Raw genomic sequence first — 21,397 nt, forward strand, 5'->3', positions numbered from 1 at the left:
AGGGCTGAACCTTTTCTGGATGGACGTATCGAATGGATGAATGGATCTCAGCATAGATATCTATGGAGATCTCAGGGCGTGTGGATGTGTGGATGTTTGAAGGTGCGCTTGTTGTAATTCAGCCAGCGTCCCATGTGAGCGGGGTTGTACATTTAAGCAGCGTGATGTTCAAACACCGCCCCGTCAGGAAACGAGCAGGAATCTCACAATGCGACACCGCCGTAAGCGTCCTTTCCGTCCTCTCATGATGACTGACTGAGTGACTGACTGACTCAGCCGAAAACACCTCCTCATGACCACGTGCATGCCGCGCAGCCGCGCACATAGTAAAAAATACGGCCAGAGAATATGTCCGCCGGCAATGCAATCGAATGACTGGTTCTCATTCTTGCTGACATGCCTCATTAAACAGTTCCTGTGTGTCCACAGTCTCCGCACTACGACCGCCGGACCCTTTGTGCATTTCCAGTATATACCATGAGGAGCGTGCCTTGGCCCCCTGTAGGACGAGGTGGGTGCTGCAGACGTAGCACATTGTGCTGACCTCTCTCTACAGACCTGGCCTCTCCATAGCAGATGAGGAGCGTGCCTTGGCCCCCTGTAGGACGAGGTGGGTGCTGCAGGCGTAGCACATTGTGCTGCTGACCTCTCTCTACAGACCTGGCCTCTCCATAGCAGATGAGGAGTGTGCCTTGGCCCCCTGTAGGACGAGGTGGGTGCTGCAGGCGTAGCACATTGTGCTGACCCCTCTCTACAGACCTGGCCTCTCCATAGCAGATGAGGAGCGTGCCTTGGCCCCCTGTAGGACGAGGTGGGTGCTGCAGGCGTAGCACATTGTGCTGACCTCTCTCTACAGACCTGGCCTCTCCATAGCAGATGAGGAGCGTGCCTTGGCCCCCTGTAGGACGAGGTGGGTGCTCCAGGCGCAGCACATTGTGCTGCTGACCTCTCTCTACAGACCTGGCCTCTCCATAGCAGATGAGGAGTGTGCCTTGGCCCCCTGTAGGACGAGGTGGGTGCTGCAGGCGCAGCACATTGTGCTGCTGACCTCTCTCTACAGACCTGGCCTCTCCATAGCAGATGAGGAGCGTGCCTTGGCCCCCTGTAGGACGAGGTGGGTGCTGCAGGCGTAGCACATTGTGCTGACCTCTCTCTACAGACCTGGCCTCTCCATAGCAGATGAGGATACGAGCTGGTTCATATCATCACCACTCGCCTGCAAAGATTAGAAACACATTTTTCCTAGCACGAGTTGTAAACGCTTTTTCTTGCTGCATTCTTCATCTGTGCTTATTTAGTTCGCTGGGGGCCTGTTGTGACCGCAAAATGCTTTTCGTGCTCAGCTTCATCCACTTTTTTTTTTTTTTTTTTATACAGATGTGTTCCTCAGCGTTTGTAAATGAGTCGTTTTCTTTTTCATGGAGTAGAGAAAATCTGCAAATAATAATGGTTTACATACCAGCGCAGAACAGAGCCAAGATGCAAATTGCTTAGTGGGTCTGTTAAACACTATGGTGTATCTTCATTAGAGCTTCAAAGCTGGAATCCCAGTCATTTGGCCCTTGATCAAAGTTTGTCACACACCACATAGTAGGCAAGTACATTTTAGGAACAACCCCCCCTCTGGGCCCCCCCTGCGTTGCTTCTCAGTTTGCTTTTCCATAGACAAAAGCAAGGATGTCAACATATGAGTTCTATTCAGAAATGTCATCCAATATTGTTCATATTAAGGCTGTCCTCTAAAAGTCGAATAGTCGAAACATCAGTCAAGAGACCCCTGAGTCGAGATTCCTCATGTCGAGCAGTCGTTTCCCACCCATCTAAATTCCAATTTTAATTTCATTTGTTAATTTATTCTTGTTTAGATTTATTTACATTACATTACAACATTTGGCAGACGCTTTTATCCAAAGCGACTTACAATAACACATTTTTGTCAGCAATAGAGCAATCAACTATGCAACACAGTCTATGACAACTACAACTTCTGAAGGAACAGTGGTACAAGTTTAGTTCAGGTTATTTTTTTATTTTTATTTTTTAATATATAGAGAGAAAGAAGTTAGTTCAAGAAGGCCCCAGATGGAGCCTGAAAAGGTGTGTCTTTAGTCTTATTTAGGCCTATTCGTTTTTGAGAAATAGGCTAAAGAACTGTTCAAGTTGTTATCCATGTAGGCTACATGTTGTTTTAATGTTTAAAAGGTGAAATAAAAATTTGGGCTATAAGAGCTTATTAATTAAAAAATAATAATATGTGACCTGCCTCTCATATTATTCAGACAAATCTATTATCCAATAGCCCGATGTCGGCAATTAAAATCTTGCATGATCATATACAGTCTCTTATTGATTTTTAAACGCTCAAAAATATGTCCCCATCACTCTGTTGCATTGGCTGTTAATGTGGTCAAAATAATCACTGAAGATATTCTTATTTTTATGTTTTTGTATAGTATAGAGACACTGCGGAGCGCGTCATCATTCAGAAATCACGCCCAAAACAGGGGAAAACAGAAACCCCCCCTCAAATCCTGGCATTCTCCTATGTCGCGTGCATGGTTGCGTGTTGCACAAAAAGATTGTATATACGGAAGATGAACACTCCACCTTACTTCCTTGACAGCTAGATCCACATTTTTCTTCTCGCCAATTCTCAATGGCTTCCTTGTTTTGTTCAGGAGTACAAAAAAACTTTAACTGGCGATTTTTTACATTTGTTGTCTGCGCAGCCAACCACACACAACTGCTTTTAGCTATGTTGAATTCAAGGAAAATTACGCTGGTCTATGGGAGTGAATGGAGCAATTTCCCCTGTGATGGGCGTGGCCTATTTCATGCAGTGTCTCTATAGTCGAATATTCCTATTGGACATTCGAATCCGATTCGACTGGCAGAATCCTGAGTAGGGGGGACAGCCCTAGCTCATATAGTTTGATTTCAGAAGAAAGCACACAATTTGCTTAGGTTATAGCAAATAAATATGTTCCGGTATTTGGCCGAAATGACCGGCCAGCTCTGACTGAATTCCTCCTCTTGTTTCCGCTGGGGCTTTGCTCACTACAATGAAACAGAACATGCCTCACACTGAATGCACATTGGGGGAATGATGCAGTATGTCTCCATTTCAGTGGAAGCTGACACACTATGGAGGAGCTATGGGAAGGGTCTCCTCAGCCGGGTGGAATACCAATAAACTCACACACACCCACGCAAACACGCAAAAAAACAAGGCACGCGGGTCCTCAATGACATCTGGAACCAGTAAGCTAATAGATTTAGCATGGACGCATGGCACCGTTTCTATATTTAAACAATGATACCATGACAGGAAGTTTAAGGGGCGATACTGAAAGAAGGCCATGCTGGCTCATCCCTCAGAGTCAGAGAAAGGTCAAAGGCCATAACTAAGGTTTAGATTTCATATTGACAAAAACGATACCCATCCAAAATGTGACATAACAATATACCAACCATCCACCTTTGTACCAAAAATAACTTTTGTCTGGACAGGACAAAGTTACAGGTTCATTACTCACAGTTATTGCTCACCGGCATCGTAGAAGACTCTGCTGTGTGCAGTTTGACACACAACTGCTTGTCCCCTGTCAGGCTGTGCCATAACTCACCGCGCGGCAGCCATGATGGCCCCCACAGCACGCCACCAACAGAGCCAGTGAGACACAGGGGCTTGCATGTCCTTCAAAATGCCCCCCTCCTCTCTGTTTGTGCTGAAATAATAGCCTGCGTCTTGTCCTTAATTGCCTTAAATACCATTGCATAAACAAGAACTAATAATTCTCAAATGCAGTACAATATTATCCCCTTGACCATGTGCACAAAGCCGAAGACTTCAGCTGCAGCTGAAACAATCTTTGGCTGCCATTTATCACTCATTGAAAGCATTCAAACAAAAACACGAATCCACTCTGCATCTGTGTAACAGTCACTAAAAGCTGAAAAACTCAGGGCCAAGCCAAGACTACATAAACCAGAGGCTTAATGTTAAACTTCCAAATGTGGTAAGATAACTATGTAAATTATTTATCTCTTTCTACCAAGTATCTTGTCATAATGAGGAAAAAATAATGTTTCATCCGAACATCATTGGGCATATTGAGGATGCTCCTCTGCTGCTCCATCCATGTCGGCTGAGATATCTGACCCAGATTACGCAACCTGTTAGCAGTCTGTGGGCCTGTCCAGTGTCCACCTGTTCTCCCCTGGTCCACATCACTTCGCTGCTGGACGCTAACATACCTCTAGTTATGATGTATAACATTTAGGACGTCCAAGGCCTTCCACCAAACACTGACTGAACATGCCTGGGATGGAACAGGAGCAACTGCATAGCTGATGGACCAAAACATCTCAACTGTCAAAATGACAGAAATTCTCCAGTGCACTTTCACTGCTGGAACATAAATCACCCCAATCGAAGGTCTTTGGCACTGTGAAGCAGGTTCTCCTCCAGAGTTTTATTTTATTTGGCCTTTAAATTGTCTATCCATCCTTGCCGGTAGCTTCAGATAGTATTTGATTTGGCTCTTAGATTGTCTATCCTTGCCGGGAGCTTCAGATAGAATGCAAAAATTTAAGATTCAGGGTCATTGCAAAATGCATGCAATTATGACTATGGAAGGAGATGAATGGAGCAAGATGGATGCAACTTTATTCAAGGTAGCACAAAATTAGCCAGTGATCATATTCCTGATACCTTCCCCATGGTGCTTGATAACTGTTTATAGAAGCAGTTATTTTTTTCTAATTAGACTGCCAAAAACAGGAAAACTGGAATCAACTGTTCCCGTGGATGCCAGCTAAGCCATGACAACCGGTCAAAGTATGGCCTGTTGGTTTCACATCAAACGTGTCCTCCTCACCACTGGACTGAGTCAAAGCTGTATGTATAGTCCTTACTCCAGAATAAATACGGTATATCCCACTAAACTATCAATAAATGTTCTTTGCAGAATGCAGACGTCAGAGTTTTTACATCATGATGCAGTTGAAGAGAAAAGCATCTGAGAAATAATGGCGAATGAATGTGAGGAGATATGGAAGTGAATGTAAACAACTGCTGTGTGATGCTGCAATGAAAGTACCTTGATTAAAAGCAGTATTATATTAATATATATTAGCAGTTTTAAGAAATCAAGTACTGTGCGAAATTGGTCAAAACATTCGTCCTCTACTACAGAAGTGTGGTGCTCTGGAAACGTTGATTCTTCGCCTGCAGGCCAAAAAGCATCCTTCTTTCAATCATTAACAGCATATTATCTACAGTACATGTGTGAATATATAAACAGAAATGACACAGGCGCTTTTGGCCTGTGCTGATCAGAGAGAGAGCAGCAGCACGCCCGCTACTGTTTACTGCGACTCTTGCCCTGGAGATTGACAAAAACAGCTCTCTCCCGATACAGATAAGCAAATATTTGTGCGTCCGTTGCTCCGTCCCTATAGACTCCTGTCACACACAGACCCCCCGGAGTGAGTCAACTAGGAGAAGCCATGCTTTCCTTAACATTCCTCAAGAGGAAGACGGAGACAACCAGCAGTGGGAAAGCGATAGCGAGCTGGACATACTGTACGGAAGGAATCAGAGGAGAGAGATGAATCCCCAATTAGTGAGGACGGAAGAGAGGCCGAAACAAACTTTAGAGTAAACAATCATTATGAATTTGGCTGAAGCAGGAAATGCCGATATCTGCTCCACATGCGGACAAACATGTCTCTTGAAAAATAATAATCTGTCACGTTGTGACAAAGACAACGTCAGAGTGCTTCTTTCTTCTCTTTTTTGCCGCCCCGCAAACCCCTGTCATTTCGTATTTGATGGTATTTTACGCAGAAGGGGGAATTCTTCAGCATCAACATACAACAGTTGAGATCAGGAAGTTGGGAATGGTTGAGGGCAGAAGGACAAGGACGTACGCTCGCTAACCAGAAAAAACACTGTACAACCCGAGCAGACGACACATTAACTTCTACATGTTCCAGAGGTGTTGTCAGATGTCCTGTTATGAACTATTAACCCGTGATGTTTGGTGTGTGAACACTGCTTGAACAGCTCATTTTCCATTGCAGACAACAAGAGCCACAAGACTGAGACAGAAGAGTCACAACAACAGATGCAACCACCAGCCTATCAGACAGTTGTCTCTTTTTATCGATAAATACTGGAAAGTAAACAACTTGTAAGCTTACTGTAAGAATATCTACAGTACGTTGATTATGTTTGTCTTCATTACTTATCATCAGTATAAAAGGCTTCAAATGTAAAAAGCGAATTCCATAAAAAATACAACTAAGAAATCTAAAGATGTGGGCTTTATTAGACAGTCAAAATCGGAGAGACAGAAAAGAGTGGGGAAGAGAGGGAGAGAGAGAGAGAGAGAGAGAGAGAGGGAGAGGTGACATGTGGCAAAGGTCCCAGGCTGGATTCCAACCCAGGAAATGATGATTAGCCGACCGAGCCACCAAGACGCCCCAGCAACGAGATACATGTGGATATATTTTTGCATCACAACCATTTTCAACACTTCAAGTCCACTGTGGAAATCAAGTTTAAAAAAAAATACCACTGAGGAAACAACTGAGTCAAACTGTGTCCGTTTGTGTCATATTGAGGGTACAGGAGGCTCACCATCTCCACCCCCTGAGGAAAGCTTAGACTCACCATCTCCACCCCCTGAGGAAAGCTTAGACTGACCATCTCCACCCCCTGAGGAAAGCTTAGACTCACCATCTCCACCCCCTGAGGAAAGCTTAGATTCACCATCTCCACTAGGGCTGCACGATTAATCGTATTTTCATCGTCATCGCGATATGAAAATGCGCGATGAACACATCACAAAAGTCACGTGTTATTGCAAAAAAAAAGAAAAAAGAAAAAAAGTACAGTGCACCTGAACGCAACATGCAAGATACCGGCTGAATAAGAGTTTCCCTGTGCAGGCCAGCGCTAGGCTATCACACTTGTGCATTCTACAACAGAGAGGAAGGAACTCCTCCATTGTGGTCAGGATGCCTCTCACCACTAAAGTCTGAATCCAAACGGGAAGCTGCCAAACCACTGATCAATGGAGGCAGAAAATCCCTGATGTTAGAAAAACAGAACGATTATCAGAACAGAAATGACAGAACTGTGGAAAGGTCTGGCCGGGGCTTTTATACAATCATGGCCAATCGAATCAGCTCATCTCATGTGCAGATAGATACATCCAACTTGACAGTGCAATAAAATAGGCTTCCCCTATTTTGTCGGTTGCCTGTAGTTTGTTTTAGCCTACTTATGTGATTAAGAAGGTTGCATTCAGTCGACCTCTAAATCACAAAATGGATTGGTGGAAGCGGGAGTAGGGCTGCACGATTAATCATATTTTCATCGTCATCGCGATATGAAAATGCGCGATGAACACATCGCAAAAGTCACGTGTTATCGCAAAAATATATATATATATATTTATATATTTTTTTATTTTTTTATTTTTTTTACAGTGCACCTGAACGCAACATGCAAGATACCGGCTGAATAAGTGTCCAAATGTTCATGTCATTCTGGCCAATACTCCACTTCTGTTATAACATTTCAGTCTGGAATATGGAATATCTTTCAATAATCATTATGACTAAAAGGCTAAAAGTAATCTCATGTGTAAGAAATGATTGTTCTACATTGAAGTAAAAATGTAAATAATTAACTTGTTGGTTTGGGATTTTTTTTAGCTTCAAGAGTGCATTTTTGTTCGTATGATCCTCAACACAGGCTTTGAGAATCCCGTGCCACTTACTGATACGTATGCTTAAATTAACACACTCTTTTTTGCAAAATTAATTTAGGCCCTCACTGTAATACTTCAGAAGTTGAATTTGAAGTTCAGCATTAATACATTTGTCATTTTTTGTCTTAGACTTACCTTTGTGTGTTATTGCAATATAAAACTACATAATTGAGAATCGATTTTCTAGATTCTGGAATCGAGAATAGTTGGAATGGAGAATCGATTCTGGAATCGGATCGTGACCCCAGGAATCGGATCGGATCGTGGCTTAGCCGGATCGGAGCACCCCTACCCATTAATATTTTTGTTTATAGCATTTATTTATTTATCGCAGGTCATATCGTCATCGCAATATTGAACAGTGTTATCGCACATCGCAGCTTTTCCTCATATCGTGCAGCCCTAATCTCCACCCCCTGAGGAAAGCTTAGTCTCACCATCTCCACCCCCTGAGGAAAGCTTAGACTCACCATCTCCACCCCCTGAGGAAAGGCCGTCCCATCCCAGTCCTTCTTGGGGAAGCGCTGAATGATCTTCCCACATCCCTCTCCTGAACCTGGAGGTGAAAAGAGATGAACATCTGTCAATCACAACAGACAGACAGACAGACAGGCAGGCAAACAGACAGGCAGGCAGACAGACAGACAGACAGACAGGCAGGCAGACAGACAGACAGACAGGCAGGCAGACAGACAGACAGACAGACAGACAGACAGACAGACAGACAGACAGGCAGGCAGGCAGACAGACAGACAGACAGGCAGACAGGCATGCAGACAGGCAGACAGACAGACAGACAGACAGACAGACAGACAGACAGACAGACAGACAGGCAGACAGGCATGCAGACAGACAGACAGACAGGCAGAGATGCCGCGATCTCTCCATATACAGACATGCACCAAGTATCGCTGCTGCATCTCATTGGCTTATTTCTTTGGCAGTTTGTAAGGAGGGAAAAAACTGAATTACCAGTATTGTAGTAAATCCCATTCCATACATTCTCATGTATGAGAAGACCCCAAATGAGCACTATTACAACCACTAATACACAGAGCATGGCAGCAGAAGAAGCTCTCGCAAGCCCTCCACGCCAAACAGATGTACTGTATCATAAATAACGCTTTGAGTCGAGTTATACTGCCTCCTCAAAGGCTCAGACGTCAGACTCAGACTGCGCTCCAGTCCAAAGCGTTTCTCTTCCCCAGCCCTCCTGACATAAGTCATGTATGGTGACATGGGAGGAAACACAAATCATAGCCAGGTCTGGTCAGATATCCAGACTTTCCAAACTGGCAAAGTTCTTTTCACTTTGTTTGTATCAGGTCCAATGTATTTATTAGCCACATTCAACAGGTTTGTCACAAGGTGCGTCACAGAAAACAAGGGAGACAAATACAGACGTAAACAAGATAATAAAAGAAGGATTAACAGGGGGGTTTTCCTGCGTAGAGGAATTCTTGGCGCCCCCCAAAGAGGTTTTAGGCACACACACCCCCCCCACCCCAAGGCCCCAAAGGCCTGATATATCTGAGTTCAGGACAACCCTGACTGCATACTAAATCAAAATCCAGCATTTTTACTATATCATTGTAGAGAATTTCAAAGTGAAAGTCATTCACATTTTGTACCTTCAAATGGCTTCCTTTCTCAAACTTGGGGGTGCTGTAAAAACACATTGCTCCATAAGTTCTGACAATGACAAGCCACACCCCAAAGGCCCCAAAGGCCTGATATGTCTAAGTTCCTCACAACTGTGACTAGTAGTAGTACACACCAGCTCAAAATCAATCATTTGTTTTGATCAATTTAGAGAATTTCAAAGTTAAAGTCATGTACATTGAAATGACTATGTCTGAAACTTGTGGTGCCATAATTTCCAACAATGGCTGATATTCTTGTGTTCAGAAACCCAAAAGTGAAAAGTCGGCTACGCACGACAGTAAGTATGATCGATCATGCTACTGACGTATGCACTCTAGTCACCCCCTAAAGGCCCAGTTCTGCGCCAGGAAAAACCTTGATTGGCCTAATTGACATTAAATACAAGTTCATCGCAAACTCCAGGATGAACTCCCTGCATTCCTACAGTTCATCATTTATCATTCTGTCTGTATTCTTTCATCCCTTCATTCTGGGGTTTGCCTCAATCACATAGAGCTTGGATGAACAGCCTGCAGCTTCCTAACTGTCAAAGAAAATGCATTCTAAATCTCTCGCTGGCCAGCCTCCTCTCCCTTCTGTCCGAGGTGTCTGGCGCCGCAGGTCTCCATAACTGGGATAAACCCTCCCCTGCGCTACAGCTGCTGTCCCATTGGAGCGACTGTTTCGGTGGGAGCCGGATGTCCGCTCCCGGCTTATTACAAACTCTGTCATTGGCTCCGACCATGTCAATCAAAGCGGCTTCCGCTCCCTCCTCCTTGTGGGTCGCTGTAAATAGTGCCCTGCTGCCTCAGTGAAAACAACAATGCTAACTAGCTAGCAAGCTAACGGCAGAAACCTACACACTAGCTCGTTGCTACACGCTGAAAACGGCAAGTTGGATTGTTGAAAACTATTTTCCAAGGGGACTGCCGCTAAGCGCCACCCATCGCAATCCCACTATGGAGACCTGCGGCGCCAGACTCCTTGGACGGAAGGGAGAGGAGGCTGGCCAGCGAGACTAATGAAAGAATGAATTAGTGGTGCTGGTTTATTATATTACAATGTCACTTGTCTCTGAGCCTAGCTAAAAAAAACAAAGGAAATTATTGTGAATGCACTGAACTCATATTCAGTTGTGTAAAGGAGATAACGGAAGTCAATTTGGACATTGACATGTGCAGCCTTTTGTGGGTTATTAATGAGTCTGCCTTGCCATTTGGTCAGTGCAGTTTGCTGAGTTGAATCAAACTAGATTAGAGATATAACAGAAATCTCCCTTTCTCCTGCACTGGCACAGTGCCAAAACCAAAAAGTAGCTACTCCATAAAGTTGCGCCAAGACAATTAGTTTTTGGTTACAGTGTTTGTAGCGCCTGCCGCCTGCTGAGATGGTGCTGTGAAGGAGGAGGCTGTCCCTCATGGTACAGTCTCTCTTTTACCCCTGATGCTCGCTTGTCAGACCTTGGTCTCTAATGAACGGCTGATTTGCAAAGGTTGAACAATGCAAGGCAAGCTTTAACAATGAAATGACTGCCTCAAAACTCTTCCCACAAGGCCACATATGGCTGCTGGGTCTTGCAAAACTTTCAAAATAAAATTGGATGTAATTATTCATGTCAACCTCGTGCAACGATGAGTCAAAACTCAAAACACACCAAAAATGTATAAGGTTGAGCATTCTTATTCCACAATCTGGAAAGCTAATAAATGAAAATTAAATCTAATTAACAAAGAAGAAAGAATCCATTATCCAACATGCCAAAAACAGCATTTTAAGGACCGTTTCTCAATATGGATTTTGTCACACTGTGCTGTCTGACGCTATGATTTCATCTCAACGTTATTTTAAACTCAGTCACTCTCTGAGAGTTAGGACCCAGTTGTTCTTCATCAGCCAAGGGGAAAATGGTCTCATATCAAGAATCAGAGACAGAGACATTGAATCTACTATTTAATCTAGCTCAGAGCTAGCTCAGAGCTAATCTACTATTGAAATCTACTATTTCTTGGCATACATTTGACTAAAATGGATAAATAGATAGATATGTCATTGTTGATTTGGTTTATACAATTAGTGAAGGCCAAAATGCCTTAATTGCAAGCATCCTGGCCTGAATGATGAGTCACATACCTTGTTGTTAACATACTAGGTAGAATCTATAAAAGGACACTTTTTATCGTCATAGTTGGAATTTAAATGGATTCTACTAGCACCTGCTGCAAACGTATACAGCAGAAGCCAACTGGTTTAGTGCCAAACTGAGCAACGCTTAGGATTTGTTCTCTTTCAAAAGTTAAAAACCTGGAATCAGAAGAGTTTTGAGGAAACCACTGGCTTGCCTTGCACTAGACTGAGCATGTGAAATTGCTGTGTTGGTCATGGCAATGAAATCTTGGCCACTCAGTCTGATCCGCTTAGACTCAGAAGAAAATAGCAACAGTATCCACAAAAAGAGTCATTGTGCACTTGTCTTGCTGTGCACTGAATGGCAAGGTGGGTGTAAAGTAATGGACGGAGTATAGTATAAGATGGCCAAAAAAGGGGGGGGGGGATCTGTGACAACAGATATGTAACATAACAATTAAGCTATCACATCTCGACACAGCAAAATACCATGACTAAGCAATCTACTTAGCAGGCAAATGGCCTGCTGTACTTAGAGAAGCCACAGTGTCACAGTTTGGCCAGAGGTCAGGTACCCGAATTAGCTCGACGAACAGCAGAATCCCCGTGACACACTGTACTGTAGCTCTGAGTGAGCTGCAGACACACTGTACTCACTGTAGCTCTGAGTGAGCTGCCTGCTGCAGACACACTGTACTGTAGCTCTGAGTGAGCTGCAGACACACTGTACTGTAGCTCTGAGTGAGCTGCAGACACACTGTACTGTAGCTCTGAGTGTGCTGCCTGCTGCAGACACACTGTACTGTAGCTCTGAGTGTGCTGCCTGCTGCAGACACACTGTACTGTAGCTCTGAGTGAGCTGCAGACACACTGTACTGTAGCTCTGAGTGAGCTGCCTGCTGCAGACACACTGTACTGTAGCTCTGAGTGAGCTGCCTGCTGCAGACACACTGTACTGTAGCTCTCAGTGAACTGCCTGCTGCAGACAGACTGTACTGTAGCTCTGAGTGAACTGCCTGCTGCAGACACACTGTACTGTAGCTCTGAGTGAGCTGCAGACACACTGTACTGTAGCTCTGAGTGTGCTGCCTGCTGCAGACACACTGTACTGTAGCTCTGAGTGAGCTGCCTGCTGCAGACAGACTGTACTGTAGCTCTGAGTGTGCTGCCTGCTGCAGACACACTGTACTGTAGCTCTGAGTGAACTGCCTGCTGCAGACACACTGTACTGTAGCTCTGAGTGAGCTGCAGACACACTGTGCTGTAGCTCTGAGTGAGCTGCCTGCTGCAGACACACTGTACTGTAGCTCTGAGTGTGCTGCCTGCTGCAGACACACTGTACCTCTGAGTGAACTGCCTGCTGCAGACAGACTGTACTGTAGCTCTCAGTGAGCTGCCTGCTGCAGACACACTGTACTGTAGCTCTGAGTGAACTGCCTGCTGCAGACAGACTGTACTGTAGCTCTGAGTGAGCTGCCTGCTGCAGACACACTGTACTGTAGCTCTCAAGGAGCGTTCACACCGAGATATTTATTTTTCGCTCTGTCGTTCAAGTCAACCCTTTGGAATCGCTCTGTCGCTCTGTTTAAATCGCTCATCAACAGGCACACGAAATGACGGACATGTGGGGGATATAACGTTACGCAATGTCATGCTGTTTGTCCACTACGAGCCACCGTCATTGTTTACAAGCTAAGCCTATCAGCGTGCTCCTAATGCGAGCTGCATACCGGTAGTACAGACTTCACTTCATGTCAGCTGTCAGGCTGTCAATGTGGTTTGTTGCCACACAATAAACCAGCGGTTTGTTCCAAGCCAGAGTGATCCTTGACTCGCTCTCACACAGCAGCCAATCAGCATTGAACAGCGAGCGACTGATGCCAGCGTATTTTCGCTCGAGTTGGAATATTTCATCTTGAGCGACGAGCGTATTTTCTCCCTGTCGCTCTGTCTCTGCCGCTCAGACGCCCAGCGATTATTCTCCCAGGCGAATATACGCTCAATCGCTCGTTTGCATTGACTTTGTATGTAAACTCGACGCCAGCGACCAACTTTAATAGGTCGGTGTGAACGCACCTTCAGTGGCAGAGCTCGCTCTGACAGAGAGGGGAATTCATCTTGACAAGGCTCTTTGGCCTGTGTGTGGGGATAGGGCTTGTATGTTTGTTGGTTGAGGACTGTGTGTGTATTAGGTAGGGCCATATGAAATCTGTTTGATTTTTATATTATTTAGATTATTATTTATATATATTATTTTTCCCCATTTTAATTTAATTTAAGGGTTAGGAGGATCCATACAGTACATTCTTGTTTTTTTTGGTCCCACAGAAGACCGACCCTACTCTCAAAACACCCTAATCGAAAACTGAATTATTTCCCTATAGGCCTATTTTACAATTATGAAATCATTTAGGTTCCAATAATTACGTCTACTTTTGATTTTGATCATTAGACCTATTTTTTTTTATCAATTTCAGCTAAATTATGGGAAATTCTGCAAAATTCCATGTTTTAGAGTTGATTCCATTTTTGTTACCAAATTCCATGATTCCGTCCGTTTTTTCAGTTTTGCAGAAATCATATGGCTTTAGTATTAGGGTTCTGCGTTACAGAACTGAGGTGCTGGTGGCAGTGTTACCGCTCTTCACCTGCAGTAGTGGAGCACATCGTATCCACACACTGTATAGGGACAGCGCTAGGTCTATCTGACCCTCACATATCTTCAGGTCCTCACTGCTCCTCTAATTGAAATCACATGCTTTGAGTTCTTCAAGGTCCAATTTTCACCCAAGGATGAAAATAAATGTCAGAATTCCTCACATTCCATGAGGCTGCACTCTGTATTAAAACAAGCCAAGCTTTCAAATACAGCCCCCCTGATAACAATAAAGAACCCCATCGGCCAGGATAATAGAACCCAGGCCTGAGGAGGAACATGCTAATTTGAACATCCGCTAGCAAAAAGAATGAGTGGAAGCAATTCCAAAAACCAGGATATTCCATTCTTTGTCACACTGGACATAAAAATGAAAATGAAACAAACTCAACGAAAACTAAAGGCTGAATTTGATAAAGAAAAAGACAGGCCAAATGCCAAAAGCAGGGCATCTAGTTTACTATGTATTACATTATAGTGTCAATTTCAGCTGTCAAATATGCCCCCAGACCTCCACACACAGAGCTCTAGAACCCCCAGCAAGATGAGAGTGTGACCCACCCCGTACGCTCTCGAGTGCGGGGTGAATCTCTCCCTCGCTCTGCTGCACAAAAAGGCATTTTTCTCAGCTTCCTGGTGAGAGATGGGTGTTTTTGGTGAAAACGGCCTACATTCAAGACAAGTGTCGATAACTAAAGAACGGAAGAAGGCAGAAAAACCTTTCCACCTTTATGACATCACTGATGATGTCATGTCATCAGTGATGTCACTCAAGCAACTGTGATCTCATCAGTGATGTAGGATGTAGAACTGTATGACATCATCAGTGATTTATGACCTCATCAGTGAGGTCATAGCATCAGTGATGTCGCTCAAGCAAAAAAACAAAACAGGCACGCTAATAACGTTCATATCGTAAAATGTTCAAGAATATTTATCAGGATGGACCCGTGGTTGAGATCTTCAGTGCACAGGGCAAAGACCCTGTGGCAAAATGGAAGCTTCACGGGGGGGCATCGGCCATACGTAAAGAGTATCACAAAGAAGTCAAAGGATTTGTGTATTGTCTGGAGGGTAGCAGCCAAACTGTTAAAATGCAAATGCCAGAAGATGGTAAAATGGCTCTTGGGCTCCTTCAGAGATTCTTGGTCCTTCAAGTGAATGTTCCTCAAAGTAAAGACTTCTCAGTTGAGCTGGTGATCACTGTTTCAGGGCACCTGAAGAGGAGACTCTACCTATCAACAGTGCATAAGGAGCTCTTTGCTACACCATTGCATGCAAGGATACCTTTAGTTGGATTGAAATGCAATATTTGGTCTAACTTGTGCATTGACCTCGCATCGTTCACCGGGGCGCTGTTCAAGGGTACTGCTTTTTTGACACTGGATGGCATCACTTTGTTTGCCAGCTGCAAACTGCGAAGGATCTTCACCGTGAAAGCAGAGGCTACGGAGATGTCGACTGATGGCACGTTTCTCAGTGGAGCCGCCGAGAGTGTATTGAAGATGGAGAAGACGCAGCAGGCTGGCCTTGTGAACACTGACTGTGCATCATCAGATCAGTCTGCCACATCAGCCGGCCGAAAAACTAGGCCCCAGGGTTCCTCACACACAGCCTTTGGCTCCAGGGTTTCAAGACCTCCCCCTCAAACTGGAAGGAAAAACAGTCGAGCCTCAGAGGGACTGGATGGAAGCACAGTCCGTACCCTGAATACGGGGCCAAACTCCACTGCTAGAGCAGAACCTACAGAGATGTCGGCTGATGGCATGTTTCTCAGTGGAGCCGGTTTCTTGGACTTGATCCCTCGTAGTTGCCAGTTCCTACCTGGAGTGTATCATGAATTCCATCTATTGAACATGAAGAAGATGCAGCAGGCTGGCCTTGTGAACTCTGACTGTGCATCAGATCAGTCTGCCACTGCCACATCAGCCAGTCGAAAAACTAGGCCGCAGGGTTCCTCACAAACAGCCTTTGGCTCAAAGGTTTCAGGACCTCCTCAAACTGGAAGGAAAAACAGTGGAGCCTCAGAGGGACTGGATGGAAGCGTAGTCCATACTCTGAATACGGGGCCCAACCCCAGTGCTAACTCTGACTGTGCATCAGATCAGTCTGCCACTGCCACATCAGCCAGCCGAAGAAGCAGGCCCCAGGGTTCCTCACACACAGCCTTTGGCTCCAGGGTTTCAGGACCTCCTCCTCAAACTGGAAGGAAAAGCAGTGGAGCCTCAGAGGGACCAGATGGAAGCGCAGTCCGTACCCTGAATACAGGGCCCAACTCCACTGCTAGAACAATCCAAAAAGGTACTATGAGTCAGAGCACTGCCAACCCAAGTGAGAACTCATCACACGGAGAGCCTTGCCACACTCTTCATGAGGGTAACTTTGGATTTGAGCTCACAGGAACACCTGGCTTAAAGACGCATCTCCCAAAAGACTGTAAGAAGGTGCTACGGGTCAACACGGCTGGACGAGAGGGGCTACCATCATCAGCCCATCCAGATGCTGTGCCTGGTGGCCACAGAAACAGGAGTGGGAACGGAGAGATGTCCACTAGGCAAGAGAGCAGTGGACATCCTCTGAACCTGACAGAAAATAAGAGAGGTCTTCAAACACCAGATGAATCATGCTACAGTCCTGCTGAGGAAAGTGCCAATGCCACTCTCACAGCAGCAGAGTCAATTTCCTGCTGGTCAAGGCCAGGCTGCTCCTCTGACCTGAAGGTCCTTGGGGAGAGTGATGGGGAGCCCCAGCTCATTCTGGGAGAGGAGGTGTTCACATTCTCATCACCGCATGACTCAGCCAGACGAGGGCAGGGATATGGTGACCAGGAGAAGGTGGAGAAGATAGATTATCAGGTTCAGAGGAAAGGAAGGATGTGCAATGGGGCCCAACCTGAAGATGACTTTATAGGTAGTGAAAGCGAGGATGAGATCTACACTCAGTTCCCCCATCATAGAGCTAGTGTTGACTCCAGCCCTGTTTCTCCCAGATCTCCTGATCCAGCTCTGGATGTGCATCTGAAAGTCCAACCTCGGTCTCATAGCACAAACCAAACATCAGCCAAAGAGCTTACCCCAAACATCACCAATATGCCCCCTCCCTCTTCATCCACTGGGAGCGAAAATGACTTTATAGGTAGTGAAAGTGAAGAGGATAAGATCTACACCCAGTTTCCCCATCATAGAGCTAGTGTTGACTCCAGCCCTGTATCTCCCAGATCTCCTGATCCAGCTCTAGATGTGCATCTGAAATTCCAACCTGGGTCTCATAGCACAGACCAAACATCGACCAAAGAGCTTACCCCAAACATCACCAATATGCACCCTCACTCTTCATCCAGTGGGAGCGAAGACGACTTTATAGGTAGTGAAAGCGAAGAGGATAAGATCTACACCCAGTCCCCCCATCATAGAGCTAGTGTTGACTCCAGCCCTGTTTCTCCCAGATCTCCTGATCCAGCTCTGGATGTGCATCTGAAAGTCCAACCTGGGTCTCATAGCACAGATAAAACATTGACCAAAGAGCTTACCCCAAACATCACCAATATGCACCCTCACTCTTCATCCAGTGGGAGCGAAGATGACTTTATAGGTGGTGAAAGCGAAGAGGATAAGATCTACACCCAGTTCCTCCATCATAGAGCTAGTGTTGACTCCAGCCCTGTATCTCCCAGATCTTCTGATCCAGCTCTGGATGTGCATCTGAAATTCCAACCTGGGTCTCATAGCACAAACCAAACATCAGCCAAAGAGCTTACCCCAAACATCACCAATATGCACCCTCACTCTTCATCCAGTGGGAGCGAAGACGACTTTATAGGTAGTGAAAGCGAAGAGGATAAGATCTACTATACCCAGTTCCCCCATCATAGAGCTAGTGTTGACTCCAGCCCCGTTTCTCCTAGATCTCATGATCCAGCTCTGGATGTGCATCTGAAAGTCCAACCTGAGTCTCATAGCACAGACCAAACATCGACCAAAGAGCTTACCCCAAACATCACCAATATCCCGCCTCTCTCTTCATCCAGTGGGAGCGAAGACGACTTTATAGGTAGTGAAAGCGAAGAGGATAAGATCCACACCCAGTTCCCCCATCATAGAGCTAGTGTTGACTCCAGCCCTGTTTCTCCCAGATCTCCCGATCCAGCTCTGGATGTGCATCTGAAAGTCCAACCTGGGTCTCATAGCACAGACCAAACATTGACCAAAGAGCTTACCCCAAACATCACCAATATGCACCCTCACTCTTCATCCAGTGGGAGCGAAGACGACTTTATAGGTGGTGAAAGCGAAGAGGATAAGATCTACACCCAGTTCCCCCATCATAGAGCTAGTGTTGACTCCAGCGCTGTTTCTCCCAGATTTCCTGATCCAGCTCTGGATGTGCATCTAAAAGTCCAACCTGGGTCTCATAACACAAACCAAACATCGACCAAAGAGCTTACCCCAAACATCACCAATATCCCCCCTCACTCTTCTTCATCCAGTGGGAGCGCTGAACCAGCTGGGGTGGTCCCAAAACGCTGCGTCTCACCTAGCAGGCATGGCCACAGGTTTGGCTCATGTGGACGACGGGTAGCAAGCCAGGCTCTGGACGAGGACAGCAGTGCACCATTTTGTAGGAGATTCCTACAAGACGTTATCCTGGAAGACTCCAGAGAGCACAAGCCAACTAATCATGGTCACCACTATCAGAAGGAAATTAACCCCCTCCTGCACTCAAACCCCAGGGAGTGGATGGATGTGCTCAGTCCTCCCATTATCCCTCTCAGCCAGCAGAAGTCAGGCAGTACATGGCCCCATCACAAAGATCTAATTAGTGGAGGAGGGGATGTGTCCGTGCATGAAGAGGAGAATGAGGACGAGTATTTGAATGTGCTCTATGATCCTTGCCTGAAATGCTACTTTGATCCACAGACGGGGAAGTACTATGAACTAGACTGACTCAAAGCTTATGAGAATCAACATTCAGATAGGGCTGTACTGAATATAGATAGATAGATAGATAGATAGATAGATAGATAGATAGATAGATAGATAGATAGATAGATACTGTAGATCGAGATATACTGTCTTTTTTTCTCAAATTTGAATATTCTATTCCATAGCCATAACGTCATTATGACTAAAGAAAAGTAAAATCAAAAATGAATAAAGTTCTTCGGAATAAATATGAGTCTTTGTTAACAACTTTCTTTGATGAATATGACCGCTATGAAAATTGCACAGTACAGTATAAATCTTGAATATGACTGCTATGAAAATTGCACAGTACAGTATAAATCTTGGACTAATTGGAGCCATTTTTGCCCATTTACTCATTCCTAATGACCTCATTCAAAAATCTGGCTCTGTTAGGTCACCCGCAGGGGTGCTCTTTACACTTCTTGAAAGATTCAGGCGTAAAATGACAATAGCTGTGGCTGAACACAAGTCTGCTCACTCACGCACAGACACTTTGCACGCATTAGAAAAAAATATCTCCTCTTCGCAATTACTGTACCAATGCATTTTTTGTAAGTTATTATCAACATAATGATGGTTGTGATATTTCACAGAAAATATAATATTCATACAGTTTTGGTCTGCAGCACAACACGCACACACACACACACACACACACACACAATGTGATTTCAGGACACAAGAGACAAATGTGTGCTGCTGAGGAGGGAATGACGAACAAATATTTGCTCTCACACAAAGCAAAGCCAGAACTGAGCCCAACAGACCAAAAGATAGATGGAATACGCCTAATAGTTTATTACTCAGTTGCGTGATTTAGCATAGTCTCAACAACCAGTGAAAAATAACCAGAAGAAACGTTGTTAGTCTTTCTTGATTAGAGCAGATGTTTCTCCTCTTGGAAAAAGCTCCATCAATCTCCCTGACTTATCTCATTGCAGCGCTGTTCTATATAAATCAGCCAAATGCTTATTTTACCATGTATGGCCAGGCCCCCAGTGGACTGTGTGCCGCCAGCTTGCTTACGTCATAACCACGTCAGCCCGCAACCTGCTTTTGGCCTAGTTATGCAGACAGGTGGACCAGTTCAGGCACAGGTTCTCCAATACTTCTAACTTACTTCTCCTCCACTGCTCCTCCATTCCACTACCAAGACCCTCTTTTGACATCCCAATACAGGGTAGAGACACCAGATAGACCTCAATGTTGTTTCAGATTTAACCAAGCCTATCTGCACTCCAAAAACATGCCAAAGAGCTTTCCATAGCCTCCATCCTAGAGATATACTGGACTGGATGTTCTTGTGGGTGATATGCAAAAGAATAGGCACGGGCATTGTTTGCATGGCAAAAGGGTATCATAGATTAGCAAATTGATGATGTCATAAAGATCCAATTCCAGGAAGCATTCCGGCATCCAAAGACAGCTGCAGAGAAGGAAAAATATTTGGAAGGATAGACAACGCTGAGAGGTCATGCCCAAGTCAAAGAGCTGGAGGAATAGGAAAATAATCACAATTATGCAAGCGGTGAGCGTTTGAGCTTCAAAACATGAAGTAACCACACATAGAAAGTTATTACAGAGCTTCTTACGCTTCTCCTTTGCTCACACATCATAAATATGGCACTGTTTCCATAGGAGCGGAAGATAAATCCATGGTAAGATATTGATCACATAACCAAGACATGTGGTTTGCTTCAGGACCCACGATCAACTTAAATATTCAAAAAGAAATAATGAGTGGAGAAAACACGTAGGCTTATCATAAATCTAGTGATTTATCATTTCTGGTTGTTGTTACTCCCCAAGAATTGATTAAAATGAAAACCTTTAAAACTAAAGTCAGTTCAAATGAAGGTTAAGTTGAACTTTATTGTCCCCGAGGGGGGAATTCAAAAAAGGAATACGCTGTACCATGCACAGTATGTACTGTACTACGCATTGGAACCACTGTGGGTGTGTACCAGCTCTGTACTTCAAGCCTCATATCCAGAACCACAAACAGAACAGAAATAACAGTACTGATTGTGCCTGTGCCATGGTCAAAACCCAATGCATGGATTAGTGCAATGCAAGCATATATGCAAAGATATCCACTTGCTGGCTTGACATTTCGATGTTGAGAAAACAAAAAAAGTACAGTGTGCCATTTCAGAAATTGGAAACTTATCTTGCATGGCCACACCTCCTGCTCGTGTTCTAACAAAACAGTTGGTAAGAAAGGG

General features: G+C 44.8%; 1 protein-coding gene across 2 annotated transcripts in view; it reads right to left on the reverse strand.

The window, feature by feature from the left end:
- Positions 1 to 21,397, reverse strand: part of sbf2 (SET binding factor 2) — a 133,117-nt gene that overhangs the window by 101,107 nt on the left and 10,613 nt on the right. For both annotated transcript variants that reach the window (XM_083650853.1, XM_083650852.1), the window contains exon 2: positions 8,255 to 8,340. In XM_083650853.1, coding sequence (XP_083506979.1) covers positions 8,255 to 8,340 — 86 coding nt within the window. The remainder of the gene's footprint in view (positions 1 to 8,254; positions 8,341 to 21,397) is intronic.

The sequence above is a fragment of the Poromitra crassiceps genome (genome assembly GCF_964638095.1).
Source record: "Poromitra crassiceps genome assembly, chromosome: 14".
Lineage (NCBI taxonomy): Eukaryota > Metazoa > Chordata > Actinopteri > Beryciformes > Melamphaidae > Poromitra > Poromitra crassiceps.